The sequence below is a fragment of the Emydura macquarii genome, unplaced genomic scaffold (genome assembly GCF_026122565.2).
Source record: "Emydura macquarii macquarii isolate MOO-44397 ecotype Brisbane River unplaced genomic scaffold, CSIRO-AGI_Emac_v2 contig_691, whole genome shotgun sequence".
In the NCBI taxonomy this organism is placed as follows: Eukaryota; Metazoa; Chordata; order Testudines; family Chelidae; genus Emydura; species Emydura macquarii.
Genome location: NW_027130828.1, coordinates 17590536 through 17616001, shown reverse-complemented (window position 1 = coordinate 17616001; position 25466 = coordinate 17590536). Strand labels below are relative to the sequence as shown.

At 48.2% G+C, this 25466-nt stretch overlaps 1 protein-coding gene across 2 annotated transcripts; it reads left to right on the top strand.

Annotated features, from left to right (window-relative positions):
* The first annotated feature begins 190 nt into the window (after nt 1-190).
* Nucleotides 191-24588, top strand: LOC137148945 (glutamine synthetase). 2 transcript variants are annotated; one of them, XM_067542180.1, is made up of 7 exons: nt 191-279; nt 16554-16729; nt 17579-17740; nt 19841-19987; nt 21759-21886; nt 23009-23208; nt 23865-24588. In XM_067542180.1, the coding sequence occupies exons 2-7, from the start codon at nt 16564-16566 to the stop codon at nt 24184-24186; spliced, it is 1125 nt and encodes a 374-aa protein (XP_067398281.1). In that variant the 5' UTR covers nt 191-279; nt 16554-16563; the 3' UTR covers nt 24187-24588. The 2 variants fall into 2 exon arrangements, with proteins under 2 accessions (XP_067398281.1, XP_067398280.1); XM_067542179.1 differs by lacking the exon at nt 191-279 and adding an exon at nt 15349-15456.
* Nucleotides 24589-25466: the final 878 nt, after the last annotated feature.

Here is a 25466-nt window from a genome sequence, read left to right as displayed (position 1 = left end):
TCCAGGGTATAAAGCCTACAGAGCCTGTGGTAATGAGGGGGTTAATATCCATCTGAGCTGTACAGGGAGGGAATTCCTCCCTGCCTTCCTGAGCTCTCAGCTGCCTGCAAGAAGGGTGGGAGGAGAGAGGTTCTCAGGTGAGGCTGATTGGGAAAGCCTAGCAAAGAGGGAAGCTGCTAAAAGCCAAAGGGGGGAAGAGCGCTTCCTCTTTCTCTCCTTGGTGGAAGCTTTGCTCTGGCTTCTGACACGCACAGTGAGTGTTATGCCCTGGTGAGAAAGGTAATTGATGTGATTAATTTTTAGTCATGTGATGACCTTACCTTGTGTTAGGCTCTGACAGTGAAATATCTGAAAGACGGTTCAAAGGTTAAGCTAAGTTCTGACATCCTCCCCCCTTACTCACCTGTGATTCCTAGTTATCAGTGGATGTTGATTGTACATAAGCAATGGAAGAAATTAGTCTTTGCTTGTCTTTAATCAGCTAATGTGGGTACTGTTGGGGAGGGGGGGGTCACTTCTGACTGTGCATGAAGAAGGGGGGCTGATCCTTTTCCTGTTCACCTTCTGAGAAAATACTGTGTTCCCAGCTATTTTTCTGTTATGTTCCAGGAAGGAAACAAACTGTCTTTTGTGCATGTGGAATAACACATAGGCTGTAACCTATGGCAGAAATAATAATATTATTATAGAGCTGTCTTACCTTTTCCTAAACTAGGGGTAACCAAATTTACAAAGGCCACATGGGCAGCTGAGAGTTATAACTAGCTTACATATTCCTATTAATAATATAATGTTGAATATAACCCATGGGGGTGCATGATGTTTTACCTAAAATGAAAAAATAGCTAGGGTTCCTACCACCAGGGAACTTACAATCTGTGGTCCTGATCCTACAAACACTTAAGCCTGTGCTTTATTATCACGAGTAGTCCCTTTGATTTAAAGTGAAGCAAATGCATCAGTGTTTGCAAGGTGGTCTTGTGCAATGAAGTTCAGATCAGAACTTTCCCAAAATTCAGGGCTGTTCGTGGCTTGAGGTTGCAGTGTGTGGGATAAAAGTCGCGTAAGAGGATTTTAATTCAGAAGAGAGTATCAGGAGGCTGCTTGTTTCACTAAAAGCCCATTTTATTTATGTCCTTTCAGATGAAGGACTTAACTCAGATGAACTGAGGTTTGTTTTATTATTACTAGCTAAACAGTAAAAGACACATAAACCCATCATTACTGTTCAGTGTTCAAAGAAAAAGCGCTCCGTGTGCTACACTCCAGAACAGCCTACCATAAATTACTTTTAAAAGGTTTCATCACTAGCAATAAAACCTAGCTTGAGTTGTTTGGGCACAGTATAAGTGATCAGAGTAAATATTTTAATGTAATATATAATTAAACCATTATATCAACAAAGGTCTTAATCTTAGTTTAAACAACGAGAGTTCGGTAGCACTTTAAAGACTAACACATTTAATTTCAGCAGGCATAAGCTTTCGTGGGCTTCAGCCCACTTCCTCAGATGCATCTGTTCTTGCTGTATACAGACTAACATGGCTACCCCTCTGGAAATCTTTGTTTTGTTTCAGCCATGGCTGTAAAGACACCCTAATGACTAGAGTCAATCAAGGACCAGATTTTCTGTTCTGTGGAAACTCTGATTTTATTTTTTCTTAAATTCTGAAATGGAAAGAAAACAAATTTTTTAAATATCTTGTGAAACAAGATTTTCCGGGGGAAATAAAAACATTTTGATAGAAACCAAAAATTGAAATGTTCTATTCCGAAAACGTTTTCAGCTGCCTCGTTCCACTTTTTTCTAAATGAAACATTGCCCAAAAATTTGTGTTTCTGCCAAAATTTTGCTTTTGAAAAGTCAGTGTTTTCGGATGGAAAAACACACAGTTGGAAGATTTCCCACCAGCTCTACCAATAGTCTGTTTGCTGCTGGGCTGCTCCCACAAACAGGAATCAAATTACAGCAGCTTCATTCTTTGTATCTTAGGTCCTGATGCTGAACATTCAGGAGGGCACAGAGGTCTGCCTGCCCAAACCGTCTTGCAGGATCGAAGTCTTAGGTCTCCATTTCACTGTTGCCATCTCTCATGTTTTTATCATGAGTCTCGTGGTGGTTGTTCTTTTTAAACCTCCAGCTCCTGGTGTCATAGAGTTCAAGGCCAGAAGGACCATCAGATCTTCTAGTGGTCTGAATTCCTGTATATCACAAGCCACCAACACCACCCAGGACCCGCATATGAAACCCCACAACTGAAATTAGACACAACTTAAGTATGACAGTCCTCAGCAACTAGGCTATTCTGTGTCACTGGCAGAGAACAGGAGGGACCAAGATGCACCAATGCCTTAGACCCTGTAGTGGCAGAGAAATGATTGAGATACACCCAGATAATCCCGGCAAGTGATCCGCATCCACACACTGCAGAGAAAGGTGAAACCTCCCAAGCTCACTGTCAGTCTGACCTGGGGGAAAATTCCTTCCTGACCCCTCCTATGGTGATCAAATTAGACCCTGGGCATGTGAGCAAGATCCATCCAGCCAAGCACCTGAGAGAGAACGCTCAGTGCCACCTCACAGCCTGGCTCTCCCCACCCAATATCCCTTCTCCAGCCATGGCCATCCCTAATAGTTCAGGGGATAGTGCTTCTAAAAAAATAACTACACTGAGGTGAAGAAAAATCCCTTCCTGACCTCAGCAGTTGGCTGGCTGAAACCGTGAAGCATGACCTTTTAGGAAGAGGTGACCTAGGAGTCCTGTGATTATTTAAAGTAAAATAAATTTATAGCCCCCCCAGGTGTGGAGAAAAGCTTGAAAAGATGACCCAAATGCATCTTAAAAGCTCAAAAATGAGAAAGCAAAAGAGAAGAACCCAATTTTTTTTTTTAAAATGTATGGTTTTGGGGGCCTGACTCATGATTTTTTTGGGATGCTTGGTTTGGCAATACTAAGAGCGTATGCTTTTTTATGTTTGTGTTTAGGGAAGTGAATGTGTCTGAAAAAGCATCATCCTAGCCTCTGATTATGTATTTCTTAGTTACCAGACAAGATACAGTGGTTGATATTGATGGGAAATTAGCTGTGTTGGTTGGTTGCTATGCTGCTTTGGGCTTGGTGATAAGTCAGTCTGGCTTTGGTCTGCTCAGATGTATTGTCTCTGAAATCAGAAAACGCTCCCACCTCCCTCCTGGGGGAGGTTATCATTTATAATTGTTCAAAGTCAAGAATGGTTCCTGTGTTACTGTTAATCTGTTCACCAGTTCCTTAACTGACTGACTTTTCAGACTTAGCTGCCTCAGACTTCAGAGAAAGCTGTGCAGTTTTTCACTTGAGTATCTACTTAGTCTTCGCGTAGCTTGCTTGATTCACATTAGCAGCAGTTCTGTCTGTGTTCCTTTCAGTCTTTCTCTTTCAGACTTTTTCCCCTCCCACGCAGAGTGCAAGAGTCAACAATACCGACACTGTCCTTGATGCTGCTGTTATAAAACGCTCGCCCTGCTCAGACTCTTTTCTTAAAGGATGCGTAATATTACCAAGCGTTAAGTGAAGAATAAGTTAACATCAAGGAAGGACAGTTTTCTTCTGTTCTCAAGCTTCTTTCGTAATAGAGCACTCACACAAACTAACACTGTCCTTACTTTGTAATTTATATGAAACAAAGAACAACAGAAAGTGGTGTTGTCAACAGGGAAAAAAACAACCTTGAACTTTATGTTCAGAAATCTATGATCAGTAGCGTTTGCCTCTTGTCCCTTCTAGAAGGGGTTGCTTGGCAAACAACTTGGTCTTAATGATTTAAAACCCTTGTGTGGTTCCTGCACCAGCTGACTGTCATTATTCAGGTGGGTCTTTCTAATTCAGGTAAACATTTTCCCAGAATCCGAGAGCAGGTGGGGTCAGATTTCAGGTGTTGGTTTGTATCCATCTCTAACAGAGAAGTGTGCAATGCTTTTCATATAAAAAATTAAAGCACATCCAGCCATGCTGCCTCTTTTATATCTATTTGCCTAGAGAGATGAATCAAAATTGTTTTCTTCATGAGTCACGGCTTGATTAGTTTTGTCCTTGCTCAGCTGCTATACGGAGGGGGCAGCACTGGGGATCCTTGGCTTACACAGTACAGCTTCCTTTGCAAACAACTCCAATATTCAGACAGTAACATGGCAGCTGCTTTATTATGATGTCCCCAAATGCTCTGACCTTCATTGGTACTGAGCATTTGCAGTTCCCCCTGACTTCAAATAGGGTTTTGGGTGCTTCTGAACGTAAGGCCCTCTGGTCTCTAGCTTATGTGTGCAGGAGGTGATCCCTGATCAGCATGGTGAAGATGAGTGAAATAATCAGTTTTGGGGAAGTACGGATCCAAATTTTGGAGCTGTCCCCATCTCTGTGATGGGTGAAGTCCTGGATATGAACCATCCCAAACTTTGAGAGAACTTTGGGACTTGGGCAAATCTCTAACGTGTATAAACACCTTCCCGAAATATTCCAACAGTCACCAAAGACCCACCAAAGATGCCATTCTTATAACTGGGAGAACGCCCCAAGTTACCACCCTATGAAAAAGGGGTTTGTTAACCTTTGGCCAAACAGAGACTCTCACCAATTATTTCACTGAGTGTATTTGTCCACAAATTAGTGGAGTCTGGGTGATGCCAGGAGTTGCTGTATGTTTCCTGTGGGTAACACTTCTAATGAGAATTGTCCATTCGCTGGCAGCAGGTAAACCAAAAGGTTTGTGCTAAGTTTTTTATAGCCACTTCCTGCATATCTAATGGGCCCTGTATTTTTAATGAGTGGTGTGTATGCATCTATGAAAGCAAATTACCTTATTTTCTGCATCCCGCAACTTTACATTTCTAAAGACTTTGCCTGTGAGCAGAATCGGCAGCCATTCTGGCCTGCAACTTTCTGCAGCTTATAACTGAGGAAGTGCACACACTCCGCTCTCTCAGGGAGACTAGAGTTCATTCTTACTGTTTTCCTTACATCTAAAATAAGCCATTTGAGGTCATCCCTGGTCGGTAACACCCCTGCAATGTTCTGTGCAGGGAAATTGTAAAATTCTGTTCTGTTCAGGCTTTTATACTGCCCTCTTTGATATCATGGTGTCTTTCAATATCTGCCAGCTGCTGTCACTTCCACTGTTTCTGTTGAAGGGCAACCTACCTCCCTTAATTGCTGTGTAGATGTGTCCTTAGCGTCAGGGAGCTAGAATTCCACAATTCTGGGCCTTATGTGCAGACATGACTTCCTGGGCATTTTGAGATCCTTGTATGAAAGCTTCAAAGCATTATCAGTAGCTGACTGCTAGCTCTGAAAGAGGGCATGACGGCACTAGAAGAGTGAAAACAGGAGGAAGTGGTTGGGATGTATGGCTTGTAGATAAGCTGGTCTCTGTCACTGAAACATGTTTTTGCTTGGGGGGGGGTGGGGGGGCTTTCAATCCTTCTGGTTTTACAAAAACAATGCAGAAGTGATCATTATATGATGGTTATGGGGGGAAATGCCAACTCATACCAGTCTGACCATATTGCAACAAAGTCTTATGACGGCTTCCAGCAGGCATCTACACCGTGTTGTCACATGCCACACTAATGCATTCACATTGAGAATACAGATTCATACTATATCACTCTGTTACCAGTCTTATACGGAGAGAGAGAAAGCAAGCAAGCAAGCACATGGAAGGCAGATTAAATCCCTCTCTCATGAAGCGATGGCACTAGAGGCACACCTATTCCATCAGTACTTGGCATGCCAACAGAGACGATACTAAGGCCCTGCCTCCATCCTTCAAGCTGTCTCATGGACTCCTGCACCCTGTCCCGTTACATTAACTTTATCTAGTCTACCTTTGAACACCTCCTATCAGCATCCCAACAGCAATCATCCTGGGCACAGTGTTCCAGTCATGCCACTGACCTCTCTGCCTCTCTGTTTAGAGAAATGTGCTGCACTTTCAGGCCACTGCTTCTGGTGAGCCCAACCTCTCCTGTCTCAAATATTGCATCGCCTTCCAGGTCTTCAAATATAGAAAGCTCTGTCTCCCTCTAAGCTGCACATGCAGCAGAGTTCTCAGAGCCTCTCTTCCTGGGTCATCATGCCTTCTAATCCTTTTATGGTGTTTGCGCCTGTCTTCCCCCACTCTGACCCTGCTCTTTGCCTTCTCTCTAATCTTACCTGTCTTTAGTTTGGTTTAAAGACAAACCTGCACATGTTGTTCCATGTGTGAGCGGAGCAAGGCTCTGTATAGAGGAGATGCTGCCCCCACAGTCCTGTCCCTTGGTTACCCTAGATATGCAATCCCCACTATAGCACTAGTCTAAAGTACTTATCTGGCCACCATTTCTTAGGTACCTTAAATCCCAATTTTGGCTCCACCGCAAACCACAAAACTCCGGCTGACCCCTGTCGGTGCCTAAACTCACTCGACCCCTGTGTTTTCTGTCAGAAGGGGGGAGAGGTTTTGAACAAGGATCTTCTGCGCCCCCCTCCCCCCGAGAGGGCTGAAACCACGGAGCTATGAGGTTCCCTCAGTCTTTCCTGTTGAAGCTGTTCCACTGAGGATGAATACTTAAGTCATTGCAAGAGAGAGAATGACTCTGGTCTGGAGCCCAGCGGTTCGGGGACCTCGCTGGAGGGTGGGGAGCTCTGGGTGCAGTCCCCCGCTCCAACCACTTTCATTATTTATCCACAGTGCAGCAGCTTCAACAGGAGCGACTGAGGGAGCCCACAGCAGACTATCCCCTAGCCCAGTGGTTAGCACATGCTTGTGAGGGGGGAATTAAACGTGGGTCTCCCACATCCTAGCCCGGTGCTTTAAGCACTGGGCTAAAAGCTGTAATGTAGGCAAGGCTCCCTCTTCTTCAAGCTGTCTTGTGTGGAGCGAGGCAAGAGCCTAACTCATTCTCCCCAGGAACCCCTGAGGTCCCTGAGCCACTTGACTCCTGGCAGCAGCTTCCAGTTGTGGTTGTGAAGCAGAGACAGGCCCCTAAGTCCAGCGGCAGGGAGGCACCCATCTCCATGAGAGGGGCAGAGAGCAGCGCGCACCCTCTTGTGGGCATTTCCCATTAGCCAGCTTCAGCAGCTCCCTGCCCAGCGTGCGGGCTGTTGGGGATCACCTTCAAAGGTGCCAATCTCCCCCCCTGAACTGTATAGGGCAGTGGTCCTCAAACTTTTTAAATGGAGCCTCCCCGTGGGCCTTTGTGTCACAATCACTGCCCCCCCCCACCTCCAAACACCCCCCGACTTTTAGAAAAAAACCGGGAAAAGGGGCAAAAGCAGCTGCTGCATTAGCATGGGGAGCGTACCTGGCAGCGGCGGGGGGAACGCAGCCGCGTGCCATGCGGGCCCATCCGTTCAGATGGAGCAGATTGCCCCTCCCCCGCAGTAAGGAGTGGGACAGGACCCGGTTGTCCTGGTCCCCAGCGGGAAGCAAAAATGAGCACCCCAGAAGGATGAGCAGGGACTCTGGGTCTGCCCCTTGTGCAGAAGCGCAAGAAGCTGGGGGTGCCCCGCAGCGGTGGGAGGTGACAAAGTGTCCAGTGCTCCGCCAGCAGCCCCCACACCCCTCCAAAGGGTCCCACACCCCCAACACCTGCCCGGGGCTGCCTGCGTGAGGCGCTGAGGTCCCCACCGCCGCCCGGCCCTGCTCTCAACCCGGCACTCATGGTGCCTCCCCAGGATCCATCTCGTCCCCCTCCAAAGGGGCGCATCCCCCACTTTGAGAACCTCTGGTAGAAGGATCCTGGACCCCTAACCTGGCTCTGTGGATCACAGTGGTGTTCCTGTAATTTTCTAGGTGCTGCAATGCTCAGCACTGCAACACTTATGGCATTTTGTGGATTTGGCCTAGAGAGACTGCAGCCCAGATCTTCAAAGGTATTTAGGCATTTAACCGCAGCTAGGTGGCTAAATATCTTTAAGGATCTGAGCCTAAGTGACTTGTCCAAGATCAGAGGGGAAGCCTGTGGTGAAGCAGGGAATTGAACCCAAATCCACTGGACCATCCTTTCTCTCCATACAGTCTCTTTGCATAGTTTTATAATTAAATCTGAGATCTAATCTGGGGTATATAATTTCCCTCCTGTTCGTTGTTGTTGTTGTTGTTGTTTCACGTATTCTCTTTCACTTCCAGCACACAACCTCCCACAGTGCACCCCTGTACTTAAGCAAGTTGCACTCACACACCCTTAACTCTGACCTCATCAAAATGAACCTGTTACCAACAGACGACCTTAAAGTGTTGTAGGTCAGAGTGAAAATGGTGTGTTTTCAGCCTGACTTGTGAGGAATTGAATGTAGGTGACGGAGAGCAGGATGGATGCTGCCTGATGAGAGATGGTTGTGGAGGTGGATGAGTTCATGCATTTGAGCAATGTAATGTTTGGTGAATCACATGCATTGAGGATGGTTTGGATGTTCATGCTGCTACAGCTGGTGATTTCCTACTGTTGGTGCTCAAAGGAAATACACTTGCTCAGCTTGAGCTCCATGTTTAATGAATATTTTTTAATCCTGGAATATTTGCTTTAAGAAACACATTGATAATATTTCTGGTGTATCTCATTTTAAAGGTACAAAATAGCCAGAAAGATAAAGTCTCAAAGTCAGAGAGATAACGACTGAAACAATGAAAAGTATTTTAGGTCCCTGCCAAATTTACTGATGGGAGCTACAGCCGCAGAGTTCTCCAACACTCCCCTAGTGAGGACCCCAATGCAGCAAAGAGATTGGGCTGGTGGATCCCACTGCTCCTTTCACTGTATTATGCCTCCCTTGTGACAACAAGGGCAACCGCTGACATGGGAAAGGATAATAGCAGAGCATTCCATGGAGTTTTGTTCCTTGTTGTTGGAAGTTAGCAGCTGGAAACAAGGAGAAGGAGGAGCCAGTCCTATGTGACCACAGAACAGCATGGGTTCATGAAGCCTAGCCTGGGAACCACTGGACTACAGCAAGGGAGAAATGAACTGGAGGAAGTGAGAGGCTGCTAAAGACTGGTGCTGTCTGAGCACTGCTAAATTAGGATAGGTCTACACTGGAGCTGAAAGTGTAACTTCCGGCTCAGGTAGACATACCCTGTTAGCGAGCTAAAAATAGCAGTGCAAGTGGTGGGACAGTCTAGCAGCCATGAGTATCGTCCCATCTGAGACCCTTGGTACATACTCAGACCGCTAGTCTGTCGTGCCACCATAGCTACACTGCTATTTTTAGCTGGCTAGGTCAGTCCAAGCTAGTGCCTGCATTTCTATCCAAGATGGAAACTCCACCTCCAGCTCCACTGTAGACATAACATTAGTAAGATCAGGAGAGAGCTAGTGTCAGGGGGGCTGTGCCTGAACTAGATGGATTAAAAGTAACACACTAGAAAGAGGGAGGGGGTATTTGCTGACTCATGGGGCGACACACCTAACCAGAACTTCACTGCCATCACCAAGGACAGGGGTTCTCAAAGTGGGGGTCGTGACTTCTCAGGGGGTCGTGAGGTTATTATGGGGGGAGGTCGCGAGCTGTCAGCCCCCATGCATGCTGGTAAGGATGGCATGGAATGGGATGGGGTCATTGCTTTTGTGGGGGGGTCATCACAGCCTGAAATATTTTCAAAGGGGGTCTGAGCAAAAAAGTTTGAGAACCCCTGACCAAGAAGAACAGAGGGAGAGAGGAGGTCAAACTTCCCTGTTGATATACACCAGCATCATCATTTATCACTCTAGTCTCTCTCTCAGCAAAAACACACCATGAAACCTCCGAAAAGACCTGCACTTCTGCTTGGAATGCCATATAAAGAGCTTGTTGCTAGCCACTGAATAACAGTGACAATGGGTTTATATTTTGTCTTTGCTATTGGTTGGTAGCAATAAATCAGAGTTCTGTTTCTCTACTTCCAGCTTCCTTTATCTCGAAAGAGCCTGCATGTAAAATTGGGCTTTTAATATAATGAGACTGTCTTCTGAAAAGTTCCTTGGAGATTTAATCTGTGACTTTTTTGCCACTATAAGGACATCTATGTTCTTGGCTCCACCACAGAACTCTCATGTCTGACCTTGGGCAAGTCACTTAATCTTTGGTTCATTTTCCTCGTGGTGCATAATATTGACTGTACCTGCCTCGCAGGGGTGTGTGGAAGCTAAATGCATTGTTAAATAATGTTGAGATCCTTGAATAGAAAGCACTTGTAGGACAAAATAGTCTATTACAATTGAAGGGATCTAGGCCTGATTCTGAGTTCACTGACACCAGTATAAATCAGGTGTAACTCTACAGAAGGCAGTAGAACTAGACCAGTGTGAGATGAGACTGAGTCCCACAGTGTGGACAGAAATAATGCAATATCTAGACTTGTAACCACTTTAGGACAGGAACCCTGTTTTTGTTTTGTTTTGTTTTTTCTGTCTAGTACAGCAACTAGCAGACATTTGGTACTTTAATGATAGACTATAGATAATCCTTTCATTTATAAGCATTCTGAAACAGAGTCTGTCTTTTGTGGGCAAATTGAGGGGGACAGTGCATCCCACAATGGGGCTCCGATTCCTGACTGGGTACTAGGTGCTACTGCAGTGCAAACAGATAATGAAAACAGAGTGCGTGTATTCTTAGAGATGGACTAATTCTTGGTATAGATGGGAACTTAACGGCCCTCACTCTGCCTCCCAGACTTGCAGCTGTGTTCCAGGATGTTGCAGTATTGCCATTCCCATAAACTGCCATAACATCACAAGAGTTGGCAACACAGTCTGGCCTAATTCTTCTTTCATGACCACAAGCTGCCTGCTGCCTATCTGTTTATTTTTACCTACCCAGATGTGATTACAAACCTAATTCCCTTCAGTTCAGTGTAGAGAGAGAGAGAGAGAGAGAGACTGGCAGAGTAGTTAGTGGGGGGAAGCCCTCAACTCACACTGATATCTGTGTTGGACTTAGCCACAGGATGCTTCATCCATTCTGGTATTCCCGCTCCTGCTTGACTCCAACTTCAGCATAACAAGCACTACAGTAATCAACAAGGAAGTTTCAAACAAGGAAGTTTCTAAACAAGGAGTGCTATAAACAAGCTAAGGAGTCTGATGCAAAATAGGACTGACTCATCCAGTGTTCATACCAATAGCACATTTAATCTGGAACAGAGAGAGAAGATGGCAGCTCCTGGGACATTCTCTACCCCAGGAATGTTGAAACTTCTCTAACAATATTTATTGGTTGGTTTGTTTTCTTCATACATCACAGGTCTGATAGAAAACCCACTGGTGTTTTTCTGTTTGCATATGGACTGCAGCCTTGTTTATGAAGATGTACTGATGGGACTCAGAATAAGTGAGGTTCTGAAACTGAGTTCAGCTTGGAGAACACAATGCAAATGTTACCACAGCAGTGCTACTGTTGATGGAGTGTAAATCAGGCTTTCATTCAGGGCCTCTGCAAATCCTCACTCCTACATGCTTTCTCATTAACTGAGCCTTGTTGTAAGTGGGCATGACTCCAATTAAATTGCACCTGCTTACACCAGGATTGGTTTTTTTGGCTCATGGTTGAGCACAGTCTTGCTGTCCAAAATGCCAGTCAGGTTTGCTTTTGTTGTGGTCAATCTCACTTCCTGGTTCTTGTGCAATAGCAAACACTTCTGCTTCTCATCTGTCTAAAGTTGGTCCAGAGAAAGATATTACCTCACCCAGCTTGTTTCTAATCAGTTCTGGTCACAGGCCGTCAAAGAGCCTCCTGAGAAAAAACAATAGGATGTTGCTTTATCGCTCTCTGCTATTTGACTTCCCATCAGTGGCAGTAAGGGGTAATTTGTGTTTCGTTGCTAGTTTTAGTTGTCAAGGCAAAGTGATGGCATAGAGATCTTTAACTAAAGAGCGCTCCTGTAAATGTATTTGAGTCAGGCCCCAAAAATCATGAGATTAAAAAAATATTGAGGTGGTTCTTCTTTGCCCTCTGGGTTTTTGGGGGTTTTTTTGGGGGAGGGGGGAGTTGTTGTTTTTGAGCCTTTAGCATTCATGGTCTCAAGCTTTTCTCTGTAACTATGAGGTTTAGAAATGTACCTCTTTTAATAAAAGATGAGTCCCATGTAGGCCATGTCTATACTATGGGCGGTACAGTGGCATAGCTATGGTGCAGTAGCTATGCCTCTGTAATGATGTAGTTCAGATGTAGACTACGATGATGGAAGGGGTTTTTCCACCCCTATAGGAACTCCACCTCCCCTTGAGATGGTAGTTAGGTTGATGGAAGTATGCTAGCTGCCTCTATGCTAGGGGTTAGGTCGGCATAACTACAACACTCAAGATTATGGATTTTTCATACCACTGAGTACCACAGCTATGTCAACCCAAGTTTTAAGTGTAGGCTGGCCTGTAATCACATTACTCCTGTAGCTGCACCTTTTTTAAAAAACAAAACACCATCAAATATCACAAGCCCCATGATAAAATTCCAAGAGTTGGTAACGTTGGCCCTTCGCACCGGGAACTGGTCTGCACACAAATCTGCACAGGCTTAATTTGTGATGTGATTTGTAAACTGACTTATTAAAATGGGTGCAAGCCCCTCTGGAGACACTCTTATTTTGAATTAAAAGAGGGTTATCTGTTTAACTTCAATCAATTCCTACTTATTTGAAGTTAAACTGCAGTAAGCTACTCTTGTACTGAAATAATCTACATGGGTTTGCACTGGGTGATGGGTTCTGCAGCCCTCCCCCTTTTGAATGAGGTTGGGGAGTAGAGCAGAACTGGTCTAGGGAGGCACCATGCTTCAACAGGTGCAGGGCATGGTCCAGTGGAAGAACAGTTTAAAAAGGATCCTGGCAGCCCAGGTGAGAGGAGGAATGAGCCGTATGTGGCACCAGGCAGCTGCTGTGAGCAGGCAGTGGCAATGGCTTTGTGAAGGCTGCCCTAGCATCAGGGACATGGATTCCCCCTCTGAACAGGACACTAAGTTAAGGCAGACCCTAAGAGAGGGAGGAGAGTCTGCTAAGCCAGCGGCCATGCTCCAAACTGGGGAGCTCCAGGCTGGTAGGAAGTGACGTGGCAGTAACTGAATTTGGGGTTGCTCAGTAACTGGGCTGGAGACTTTGAGCGACCCCTGGTTCAGGATCTGGTGGAGTGGGTGGACCTGGGTCCTCCTACTTTCTCCCTCTCCCTGCTCCTTTGTAATGATGAGCTCTGAGAGAGCAATTGGAGCATGGGGGATGATTGAGGCCGCAGCCAGGGCTCCTCAGGGAGGACTAGACCTGCAAAACTTGTAAGGCCAAGAGTTGACCATTAGACTCCAGGTCACCGGACCTTCCTGTTACACACTTGTTCAGCTAAATTGGTTTAGGAACTCACTTAAATTAAACCACTGCTTAACTTGTTTACAGACACACAAACACACACACACAGTGGTTTTGAAAACCCCCTCTCTCTTTTATTCTATGCATGGGGCCTGAACTAAGCTAAGTGTCTGGTTTTAACTTATAAATGGTGCCCAGATGCTTGAGGGTGAATCTGGCAAGTCTGCTAGTCCTCTGCTGGCCAGTACTTTTTCTGAAGAACTGTCCATCTTTTACTCCAGTCTGCTTCTAAATTGTTTTTGTTTTGAACAAAAATTGTCCCTGGTGCTTTTGATTCTAAAAATAGCCAGCAGCCTGTGACCCAAATGTAACCGATGCCACAATGTCCCCCGCCAGCTTAGAACATGTGAATGCCCCCAGTCAGTTCATTCATGAGACAGAAGCCTTATTAGGGTTGTCTATGATGGGGGGGGGGGAGGCCCATGGCAGCAAGTCTCAGTACCTGGTCTACTGAATTTGGGCTTGGGCTCTGGCATTAAAAATCGCCATCTAGATGGTCTCGCTCGAGCACTGAAAACCGCTGAGGGGATGGGTCTCTGACCCCAAATGGGATCATCTCTATGGCTATTTTTAGCACCAAAGCAGGAGCCCCTCAAGCTCCAGTCTGCAGCCCTGGGCTGTGGGAGTTTGCTGCTGCTGCTGGTCTCTTTCTGATGGATGCTAAATGTCAGTGGTTTTAGCCATTTCGGTGCTGATCAAAGCATGCACCCAAGTGGGCTGCTCGAAATCCGCCCACCATTTACTGCGGATGGCATCTTGTTTTGGTGCCATAGGTGGGCAAGAGCTCTGGCCAAAATTGCCATTTTGTCCACCACTGTCCCCTATTGATTTGTACCACTGTGGCGGGCATCTGATAAATGCATCGGGTTTGATTTTGTTTTTAAATGAAAAAAAATGTAAAATGGCAAGCTTCTTTTCAGCCAGGCCTATTCAATAATCCTCCAGCTGCTTCTGCCATTCCCTGCTTCTACTGTTTGTCCATGCTACCATGAACCAGAGACCATGCCAAGGCTAGAACTGATCTTGAAAAGCACCTTCAAAGTGGAGATATTTTGGCATAGGATAGACAGGATGTACCTCCCCAAGTACTGCCAGGTCCAGGCCTCTGTGAGTCAGGTCCCTCAAAATCATGAGCTTAGCTTTTTTTTTTTTTTTTTTTTTTTTAAATCATTTTTAAGGACTTGGGGTCTTTTATTGGTGGGCTGGGTGGGAGTTGTCTTCTGGCTTCTCTGCACCACCAAGGGTTAAAACATACTTAGAAATAGCAAGCTGATCTATATAATCACATGCCTCCAGGAACTGAGGCTTCAAAAACAAACACCCCAACCCTGTGCTGCAAGAGTTGGCAACAGGGATCTTCCTCTCTGCTTCAGACACCGCTCAGGGCTCCTCTACCTCCGGGGCTCCCCTTTCCTCCACTTCCTCTTAAACTTTCTGAAAAAATACACCTTGGGTCCTGTATGCATCTCTCTTCCCCACCAGCCACCGCCTGGCTCCAGCGCACCCCTCCCCCCATTTAAACGCGCTGTCCCAGCCACGCTGCTGCCTAGGCAGCGACCCTACAATAACTCTTAGGCCGGGTGTACACTGGCGATTTATTTTGAATGAAGGACCCTTAATCTGAATGAATTACAGGCGCGTCTAAACTGCTGCTACTGTTAATTTGAATTAAGGTGCTCGTAAAACCTAATTAATAATACTACCTCTGCAATTAATCCGTAGTTGTGAATTCAAATTAGTGCTTGGACCCAGGAACCCGACTTGTTGCAAGTTTCCTAGAGGAAGGGCGGAGCCCGATCGCAAACCGCGCCCGTGGGCGGGAGCGGGCAGAAGTCAGAGCGACTCGCGTCCCTCCCCGGTCGCCGGGCGTGCAGTGCAGTGCATGCAGTGCAGTGCAGCCCGCGGGCCGGGGCCGGGGCCGGGCCGGAGCGGGGTGGGGCGGGGCGAAGGGAGCCCGCCCTCCGCCTGCCATTGCATCAGCGGGCCGGGGGGAGCGCGGGCTGGGGCGCCTATAAGAGGCGGCGGCGGCGGCAGCCGGGCCGCGGGCGGGGAGCAACCAGCGAGTCGAAGCGACATCTCGGCGCTGGGCTTCTGCGCGGCCGGGCAGGGACGGTAAGTGCGGGCCGGGCCGGGCCGGGCCCGGCCCGGGGCCACGAGGTTCGCAGCGGAGCCGGGCGGGCCGCCCCCGATCGCCGGCGGCACGGTGCGCCCCTGCGCGGGAGCGGCCGCGCGTCCAGCCCCGCTGCCTCCGGGCCGGGTGGCGGCGGCGCCGCGGGACTCCCCGCCCCGACTCCGCCGCCGGCTGCCTCCGGGCAGGGCACACGGAGCGCGCTTCTCCGCTCCCCTTCGGCGCTGGGCGCACGGCGGGTCTCCGGGACCGGCTCTGCTCCGCGAACCCCGGCTCCAGGCGGCCGGGCTGGGCATGCCCGGAGACCCCCGAGTCCGGCCGCGCTGCCTTGCCGTCTCCGCGGGGCGAGCGGCTCGGATCGGATCTGATCTGAGCGCCTCTGATCCGGTGCTGAAGCTGCACCCGTGCCGCGGGAGCAGCGGCTGCCTGGCTTGCCCTGCGCCGGTACAGCCCGGCTCACTCCCGCGCGTGTGTGCGGCCGAGCCCCCTGTTGCTGCCCCGACCTTACAGGAGGCGAAGCTGTCGCTGTGTCTCCGTCTGCGTGAACGGAGTCACTTTCCAGCGCTTCCGCCCGGCCCACACCAGCCGCCCTTTCCCGCCCTCCTCCCCAGCCCAGCAATTCTGCAGATTAACTATGTGAACAAAGACAGCACGGGCGGTGGGGGCTGTCTGTGTACAACTAATCACCCGTGCGGTCTGCTCTGCAGGGAGTAGTTTTATGTGGGGAGGGTTTTGTTTGTTTTTTTTTTTAATCAGCTGCTGGAAGGGCTCTGGGGTTTATGTTCAAGGGTTCCTCGCTTCTAAAATGTAAATAAGACTTTAAAATAGGAAATGGCGCCAAAGCCCTATCTGCACAGCGGAAAGGAAATGGTGCAAGAGCATAAAACCAGGCTCTGTTACCAAGGTAATGAGAAATAAGTTGCCTGCCCTCCCATGTACCTGCTGGGGAGGAGTCTGCTATGGGGGCTCTCTTCGCTCCTGGGCTGGGAGCTTGTTTTCCTTTTCTCCCTCTGGGTACAGTACACCTGGTTCGGGAATGGTATCTGTAATTAGGTCGTTTTTCTTCTCCCCTGTTCTCTAGATCCATCAACATGTCTGTGTCACACAGTTCCAAGCTGAACAAGATGGTCAGGGACCAGTACATGAGACTGCCCCAGGGAGGCATGGTCCTGGTAACTTATGTATGGATCGACGGGAGTGGAGAAGGAGTCCGCTGTAAAACTCGAACCATGGACCAGGAACCAAAGTGTATAGAAGGTAAAGCGGGGCCTGTTGGCTCTTTGGAGCAGTCACGCTCTTGTCCCTGTAAATGGAACAGTAATGTAGAAGCCAAGGGTTTAGATGCAAGGCCTGTAATACTAGTAACATTATATGAGGAGCTGCAGTATGCTTGTCTGAATTATTTGATGGCTTAATGCCACGATGTACTGAACAGACCCCCTTTCCCTGCTGATTATACAGTGTAAATGAACTGGGTTGCAGATGTTCTCACCAGGTTGTGTAAGGTGGTATGGTAAATAGCCAGCCTTCTCCAGAATGATCAGTTTGCTAATCCATAATCTCTCCGTCACCAACCTCAGGAGGATGAGGGAGGTGATGTTCTAACCTTTAAGACCGGGGCTTATTTTCACTGGGTAAAGAAGCATGGGATTCCATCGAAAGTGACTTGTAATGGGATTTGGCTAGGTGCTGGGGACACAGAGCGAAAGCACTGGAGGCCAAATCTCTAATTCACCAGGCATCTTTATGGCTGGAATGGAGATGTTAACCCTATCTGGCCTGTGTTATTCACTAAAAATACTGTGAACTGTTGGAATCTACTGTTTTGTTTGAACCAACAAAGAGGTTAAGAGGAGCTGTGGCTGGATTTTTCTCCCCTTCATGGTCAGTGAAGAGAGTGGTGGCTGCAGGACTGGCCTTTAGGTAGATACAAAAGAGTCAAAGACTTCTTTGCTTTCCTTCTGAAGCAGTTTTCAGTGGCACGTTACAGAGCATATCCTCCTCGGGCTCTGGGCTGAGCTCTTCTTGAGATCCTTGAGCATTTTAATATGATCAATTGGAGGGATTTTTAATCTGAGAGGTTTCTCCGTTTCCTCTTGCCCCCAGATGTCCCAGAATGGAATTTCGATGGATCCAGTACAGACCAAGCAGAAGGCTCCAACAGTGATATGTTCTTGATACCAGTCAGGATGTTCAGAGACCCCTTTTGTCTGGACCCTAACAAGCTAGTGTTGTGCGAGGTCCTGAAATACAACAGAAAACATGCAGGTGAGGTTCTTGTTTGTCTGCCCTTGCCTAATCCTGCTGTTACCAGAGCCAATGTGTTACCCAACAGACACACCGGCTAAGTGCCACAGGCATAAACATTTTAGGGCCTCAGGGAAGTTGCAGGTGCTGATGTGCTACGTTTTGCAGCTGACCTAGGCGTGCAAAAACCCTCTAGCTGGTGTTGATTATCGGCATGAACTTGTCTCAGCAGGACAAGGAGAATTCTATTGACTAGTCAAAAAGTGGCTAATGTTCTGCTTGCGTCTGTTGGCAAAGGTCTCCATGCACCTCATAGACCAGACCAGCACCAAACTAGTAACTGTATATTTGGGAATACAGGTTACAATCTCCTTAAATGCCTGCTGTAACAAGATTACTAGAACAGAGCATATTGAACATTTTAATTCAGAAACTTGGCAGTGAAGGTTTAAAAACATTGGAATGTTTGTTTGTGGATTTAAAATGTATTTTAAATAAAAACCGATACGCCAGTAAGCAAAGCTCAGTTAAGGTACCTGGAACCTTAGCTCCACACCACATTGATGTGAAGTTCTCCAGCGGCAAGGGGAGACTATGCAAGAAGGAAGGTCTTTCGGGTGGCTTCTCTGACTTCAAGCAGTTTGATCATATCTCGTATGGCATCCCTCATCCTGGCCTATAACTGGGTACAGTGACATCTCAGGTCTCTCCTGGGCAGGTGTGCAGCAGGAGACTCTCGCATTTTGGTTTTGTGTGAAGTACCGTGGTCTAAATCCTGTCTTCTGGATTTTTTAAAATAATTACTATATCATTGGTTACTGCTGTATTTCCAGTCTAAAAAAAGGCTTTCTTTAAGAATTGCCCTACTTTTTGGGACACCCGTTGAATAACCGTGTGCAGGCTTGATGTGGATGGAAAGCTCAGTCATGAATCTCTACCTGTAACTTATTGTGAAGGTTAAGATTTTATCACGGGTATTTTTAGTAAACGAAATGAGGCTGGCTGGGGCGATGAGAACCCCAGCCCTGCTGTGGGAGTTCGAAGTGTGATCTTTAAAGGAGGATGTCACCGTTGCTTTGTCCTTCTATACAAATCCCTGGGGGTTGTGTCACAGCAGCATTTGGGTCTCTTAAATGAGCCCTGTAAAGGTAAAACTTGTTTGCCTGCAAGCTGCCATTTTCTGTGACCGAGGGAAAGCCTGGTGTGTGTTTGCCTCTTCTCCCTTTTACGTGGATTCTTCCATCCCAGGTCTCACTTGGGCACCAGTTTCTTCTTGGCAAAGTCAGGGTTGTTCGAGTGGGTTTCTGTACCACTCCCATGAGGGAGGAAAGCCAGATCGTCTGTAAACCAAACTGAATGCTTGCCAAGAACGTAGGGGGACATGAGGTGGGAAGAGAGGTCAGGACAGATTGGTTTGGGAACACGTAGGGTAGGAATATGGCCTTCTGCTTAAGGGGCTATATCCATCCGTAAAATGGGAAAACTACATGCCCACCCCTGGTGGTAGTCTAAATCCATACATCCTTGGCAGATGGCCAGATATTGTAGTGATGGGGTTGGGGAGGAGGCAGCAGGACATATGGCTACTTAGAGGTTTGTGGATTTTTGTATCAATTTGAATGGGGGGGGGATTAAATTTGCAGTTCTATATAAAATTACAAACCCTTTGAAATCAAGCACAGTTGTCTTCCTCCGATGTTAAAACAAATGGTGGGTGAGCAGAGAACATCTTATCAGGGAGAGAGGGAGACAACCTTGTGTAACCAGTTATTTTCCTTATTCCCTTTCCTGCTGTTGAACATTTCTTGTGTTGGTTTGGATTTATTGGGCGCTCAACCCAGCTTTTCCACAGCAAGGGAAGTCCTAGTCCTAACTTGGAGACAAGTCTGTAGCCGTGCAAACCAATGCAAGGTGATGCATTCCTAAGGACAAACGGCATTGGCTGCAGATTCCCAGCAGAGAGGCTGGCTGGAGGAGAACCCTCTGTAGCTCAGAGAGGACTGGGCAAGGAAAAGCGCCAACTGGTGTCTTCCGCAGTGATGGACTGAATGAAATGCTGGAGGGTTCCTGTTCCCAGGTTAGCTGTTCCATGTCTAATTAAGGAATTTCTCTTCTCTCCAGAAACCAACTTGAGGCACACGTGTAACAAAATCATGGACTTGGTTAAGGACAGCCACCCTTGGTTTGGAATGGAGCAAGAATACACGCTGCTGGGGATCAATGGACACCCATATGGCTGGCCTGATAATGGGTTTCCAGGTCCACAAGGTAAGAATAGCTAGACTGGACATCCCCTGACTGCCCTCCCCCCCACAAGTATTCCCAGACTCCTGGTAGCTAGCACGGTATGCCCCAAATCCAGCTCTCCAGGCTGCTGGACTGCAGCACCCTCTTGTGAGATGACTGACTCTATTAGGTGCAGCTCCCGTTGACATCTATGGTAGCTAAAGGCGCTCAGCGCCTCCCAGGATCAGGGCTGAACCCTGAGCAGGTCCAGATCAGGGGTCCAATCCTACAATGAGAATGCTGTGGGCAGAGTTTCATGCTCTGTGTGGGTGCAGGTGTGTTTTCTCAAGCCCCATGCATTTCTCATGGCAGGAGCTACAGCCGAGACTCTTTTAACTTGCTGTGTGAGTGAACGAAGCCAAGCGAAAAGCTCTCGCATCCCAAATGCTATTGGTGGGTGGATGACCTTGGCTGGCGTAATTCAGCTGCTCTTCTCACTTCAGACAGCCCAAGCTCTTTCAGAAGGTGTTGATCCAGCAATGGGCTTCTCGCCCAACTCACCCTACCAATTACCGCTCTGAGGCAAACGGATGCAGCTATCTCCCGAAACTTAAATTACAGGCAGCACCGTGCCAAGTTTAGCTAACAAGCAGTGCACACCTGAGCATTGTGTGCCCTCAGGTCACGTGACCTTCAGTGGAGCCACACACCTGCCGCTGCCTGGGATTACAGACTTTTCCATTCTAGAACTCGTTTGGCGAGGATTTGAAAACTTGGCTGGCAAAAAAACTCGCGAGTGGCTGTTAATATAAAGCCTTGCAGTGTGACGGCTGGGGGCATTCCGGCAGATTCCCCCACCTGCTGCACATAAACCGGTTCGGCTGCCTAGACTGGATTGCGTGGGCATAGTGGCGCTAGAGGGCTTTCTTCTAGGTTTTCCCCTAACTCGGATTGATTCTCAACATCTGTTTTCCTTCTGAGTTTGCACTGCAGAGCCATGTTTAATTGCCCCCTTTGAAGCAGGAAAATCTGCACTAAGTTAACACTCTTTTTTAGGTTCCAAGGTTGTTACAATAAACACAGGCAACATCAGCTATGTCAGAACAATCTCAATAAGCCGGCCTTGGTGTTAGGGGTGGAATTCGCCGTAATAGAGCAGTTCATTTCCTTTCTTCCTGCTACCTCCACACTTCGCACACTGGGAAATCCTCTATTTAATTGGGAGCAGTTAGCTTGTGCATTCTTCTGGAACTTTTAAGTCCTAAGGAATGTAATGTCTATAGTCTAAATGAGGCTTGCAGGGAAATAGACAGTTCATCCAAGTTTACATGGGGATCCTGGGGAGACTAGATGGCCCTGAGTGTTGGGAATGGATTTATAGAGCTTTTCACTTCCTAGCTATTGTTCCAATCGGTCCCCTCATTGGTCGTGTCCAAAAGCTGCTCCATCGAGAGCTGTTCCATGGTCTCGGTGCATTTCATAGAGGATGTGCAGTTGTCCACATAACAAAACAACCCTTTCAGTTGGCCATGTTGTTGGCAACCTCAACAGAGGCCAACAATTGGATGTGCCAGGGAGAGTGAGCTGCTCTCGCTCGTAGATGAAGTCCCGTCAGCTCAGTTTGGAGCTGAGCTGGAGAAGCCATTACGTCTCTGTGGCCATTGGGGCTCTTGTTCCCAGGGTTCTCCTTCCCGCAGCTCTCCAGGCATTTCCAATGCCCGCTGTGGAAAGCTTGTGAGCTGGGAAATGAAGGGGCACTTCTCCCTGGAGCTTGACTTGGTTGGTGACTTGTGTCTTCTCTTGTCCTGTCTAGGGCCTTATTACTGCGGGGTTGGAGCAGACAAGGTGTATGGACGAGATATTGTGGAGTCCCACTACAAGGCGTGCATCTATGCAGGAGTGAAGATCTGTGGCACCAATGCGGAGGTCATGCCCTCCCAGGTGTGTATGGAGGGCGCATTTCTCCTTTGTCCTGTCGGGTAGCGTTCATTGAGGCGGGGAGCTGGAATGCTTACCTGGTGCTGCCTGGCAATGCCCCGAGCATTAGCTGTGGAGTGCTGTCCTTGAGGATCTGGTTCTTCCGGTCTGCAGCTTCCCTCTCCCCCACTTACTTGCAGCTATTGCAGCACCTGACCTCTTGCCCATTACCGAAGGGAGCTGTCTGCACATGAATGGTCTTCAGCAAAACTACGTGGAAGGGGGAAATGAGCTCCTCTCCGAGGGGTGGTGCGTTCCTCTGGAGCGTCTGGTCTCCAGTGCTGAAAGGTGGAAGCAGGGCTTTCCCAAGTCACTATGCAAGCTAGATTTTTCTCTACACCAGCATGGGCAGCTTGCTCTCCAAGAGAACTGCCCCAGCTTCACTGAAGGTGTGATTTACCACCTCCCTTCCCCCCCCGCCAACTAGTGCCAACCCTGACTGGACACTACTATTTCAGATTGGCTCAAGTTAATTCCAGATTCTGCACGGGAGGGTGGAACCCATTTTAAAATCGCACCTGAATTCAAACCAGTGCAACTTTCCCATGTAGACAAGACCTAGTCTTGGCAAATCCATGATGAGTTGTTTGTTTTCCCCACATCCCCACCATCTGTGACATAGGGCTGACAGTCATTGGCAAGGCAGTGTGCGAGGGTAGATCTTACCTTGGCTCTGCCTGCTCTGGGGATAAACGGAGGGTTCAGACTGCAGTGTTGTCCACCCAACACCTTAACTAGTTCTGAATTGACTCTAACCTGCAATGAATGAGCCCTCCTGAGCTCCCTGCTCCACTTCCTTCCGTGACCCGCACTTGATCCTTGCTATGCCCTGTGATATCTCCAGATGTTATATAGTTGCCTCTGAAATGCATCCAATGACGCATGCCCCTGTTTAGTCGTCCTGGGTGGAGCAGCTTCTGGCTGCATGTTGGCAGAGCTGAATGAGTCGAGCCTTTGATAAATAGCTCACTGGAGTGCGTGGCAGAGCTCTTGGCAGGAGTCAGCAATGATCCACTGTTGATTCAAAAGCAAGTAACTGAGGGAGAAACCCAAACCTTAGTGATATTTTCATCTTTCCCCTTCTAGTGGGAGTTCCAGGTCGGGCCTTGTGAAGGCATCGAGATGGGAGATCACCTTTGGATGGCAAGGTTCATCTTGCACCGGGTCTGTGAAGACTTCGGGGTTGTGGCCACATTGGACCCCAAACCAATGACCGGCAACTGGAATGGAGCCGGGTGTCACACCAACTACAGCACAGAAGAGATGAGAAAGGAGGGCGGCCTCAAGTGAGTGAACGTCACGGCTTGGCTGGCGTCTGTCTGGGGTTGTTACAGTGGGTAGCGCCTTTTTAAAGGGCTTACTGCCGTGGTGTCTAGGTAATAGGGGGAGATTCCTCCCCCAGCCTGCGCAGAAGGTCAGCATGAAGCAGACACTAAACTGGCTTTGTGGTTTCACAGCCAGAATTCGAGATTTCCCATTTGATTGTCTAGTGCGATTGGCATAACACAGGCCATTGAATTTCACCTGGCTTGGGCCCCGTGACTTCAGTCCCACGAAAACATGTTGCTGCTCCGAAGACCTCTGTTATATGCCCCAGACAAAGAACAGGCGAGACCAAGGTGCCGCCCCTCCGTGAAGCCCTGCATGTGCCTCTTGTTTGAGTAGCTGCATTTGGCAGGACTCACGCTCAATGAGCACTGAAATCGATCAGGTGCCTCCTGCGTACAGCAAAGAGAGCGAAGGTTCCTGAGTTCTGTTGCAGCTGCTGTCAGCAGATGGGGCCGTGAGGCTCCATCAGACCCTCGCAGAGCAGAGCTCTGTAAACAGCTGGATCTGTTTATTACTTGTATTCCGGTAGTGCCTGGGAACCCCCGTCCTAGACCAGGGCTCACTGCTGTCATATCTGTGTTTTAAACTGTCCCTCTTCTCTCTCCTTGGTTAGATCTATTGAAGCTGCCATTGAGAAGCTAAGCAAGCGACACGACTACCACATCTGCGTGTATGACCCCAGAGGGGGCAGAGACAACTCCAGGCGACTGACTGGCCACCACGAGACCTCGAACATCTTCGAGTTCTCTGCCGGCGTGGCCAACCGAGGAGCCAGCATCCGCATCCCCCGCCAGGTGGGCCAGGATGGTTACGGCTACTTTGAGGACCGCCGGCCTGCAGCCAACTGCGACCCATATGCGGTCACGGAGGCCATCGTGAGGACGACGTGTCTCAACGAGACCGGGGTGGAAACGAGAGACTATGCAGACAAATGAGACCTCGAAGAGGGGGTGGGGGGTTTGATTCTAAACTAGTTTCTCATGTGGGTTTTATGAACCTGTGACCTGGTCAGCTGTAAAGTCCAGATTCTTTTTTTGAACTTCACTTCTGGTCTTGTGAAATGGTGGCTTAGAAAAAATATTTCTATAAGTATTTTGGGGGGAGGCAAGGGGGATCCATTTTCTCAACCAAACTCCTGGTTACTGGTTTTTAGCTCACACATGGAGGTTTTTTTAAACTAGGATTTAATTTTTCGAATTGACTTTATACTGTGATGTACATAGACTCCTGTGTAAAAGCTGCTGCTGTTGAATCTTTCCCCCACCACATTTGTTTTAAGGAAACAATAATAAATAGTCTTATTGGCTGACCTATCAGCCAGTCTCAGCTAAAAATAAGTTTTTTTTGTGGGGTTCTTTTGCATTTTTCTATAGCTTCTCCACAGATTTAATTCAGGGATCGCTTAGTCTACCACTGATATGCACCCACCTCTGAGGTGAGATGTGGCAGCTGTTCAATAACGTACAGTGATAATGGCCCTAAGCAATAGTTCTCATTAGGAAACTTTGCGGGGAGGGTGGGGGAAAGATACCTGGTCAAACAAAACTGCTGACTGCAAGGGAATTTAGGTAGCAGTATGTGGTTGCCTGCGATGGAATTTGGCCAGGACAATGAAGCAACCCTGAAGATAAGTGTCGTGAGATCTTTAATGACCAGAGGTGGTCAGGACCTTTGGCTGAACGGCAGCAGCACAGCACGCTGAACACCATGCTGGGGCATGGGGCTGCCGGCCAAGGCCTGACCCTGCTCACGCAGACGGGATCACTACTAGTGTGCTGGAGTCAAGTGGATACTTGCTGAGTCTCCGACCGGGGCAACTGCTTGGGTCCTTGCTTGCAGCGAGCCACCAAAACGCCTGCGTCTGCTGGAAACTAACTGGAAACTGGAGGTGCCTCACCTGAATGAAGGGATTGCATCTGGATCCGAGGGAGGGCGTTGCTGCCCTGTCTGCTCTCGTGGGGGGAGAAGGGGCAGAACAAGACCAATCCCGATGTTTGTCCATCCCTCTTCCCACCCCAGTAGTGCCCCTCTCTTCCCCCTCCCAATCTGGCAGCACCCTGTGGATTTCTTCCTCCCCCGCCACTTTGTTTTCAGCTATGCTTTTAACCACCCTCGTGGGCCTCTGGCAGCTGCAGTCCTTTGTGCTGACAAGTGGCTGGCCTCACATCCGTGCTGCTTGGGAATGTGCCCCAGCACAGCTCGCCAGGGCTGCCCG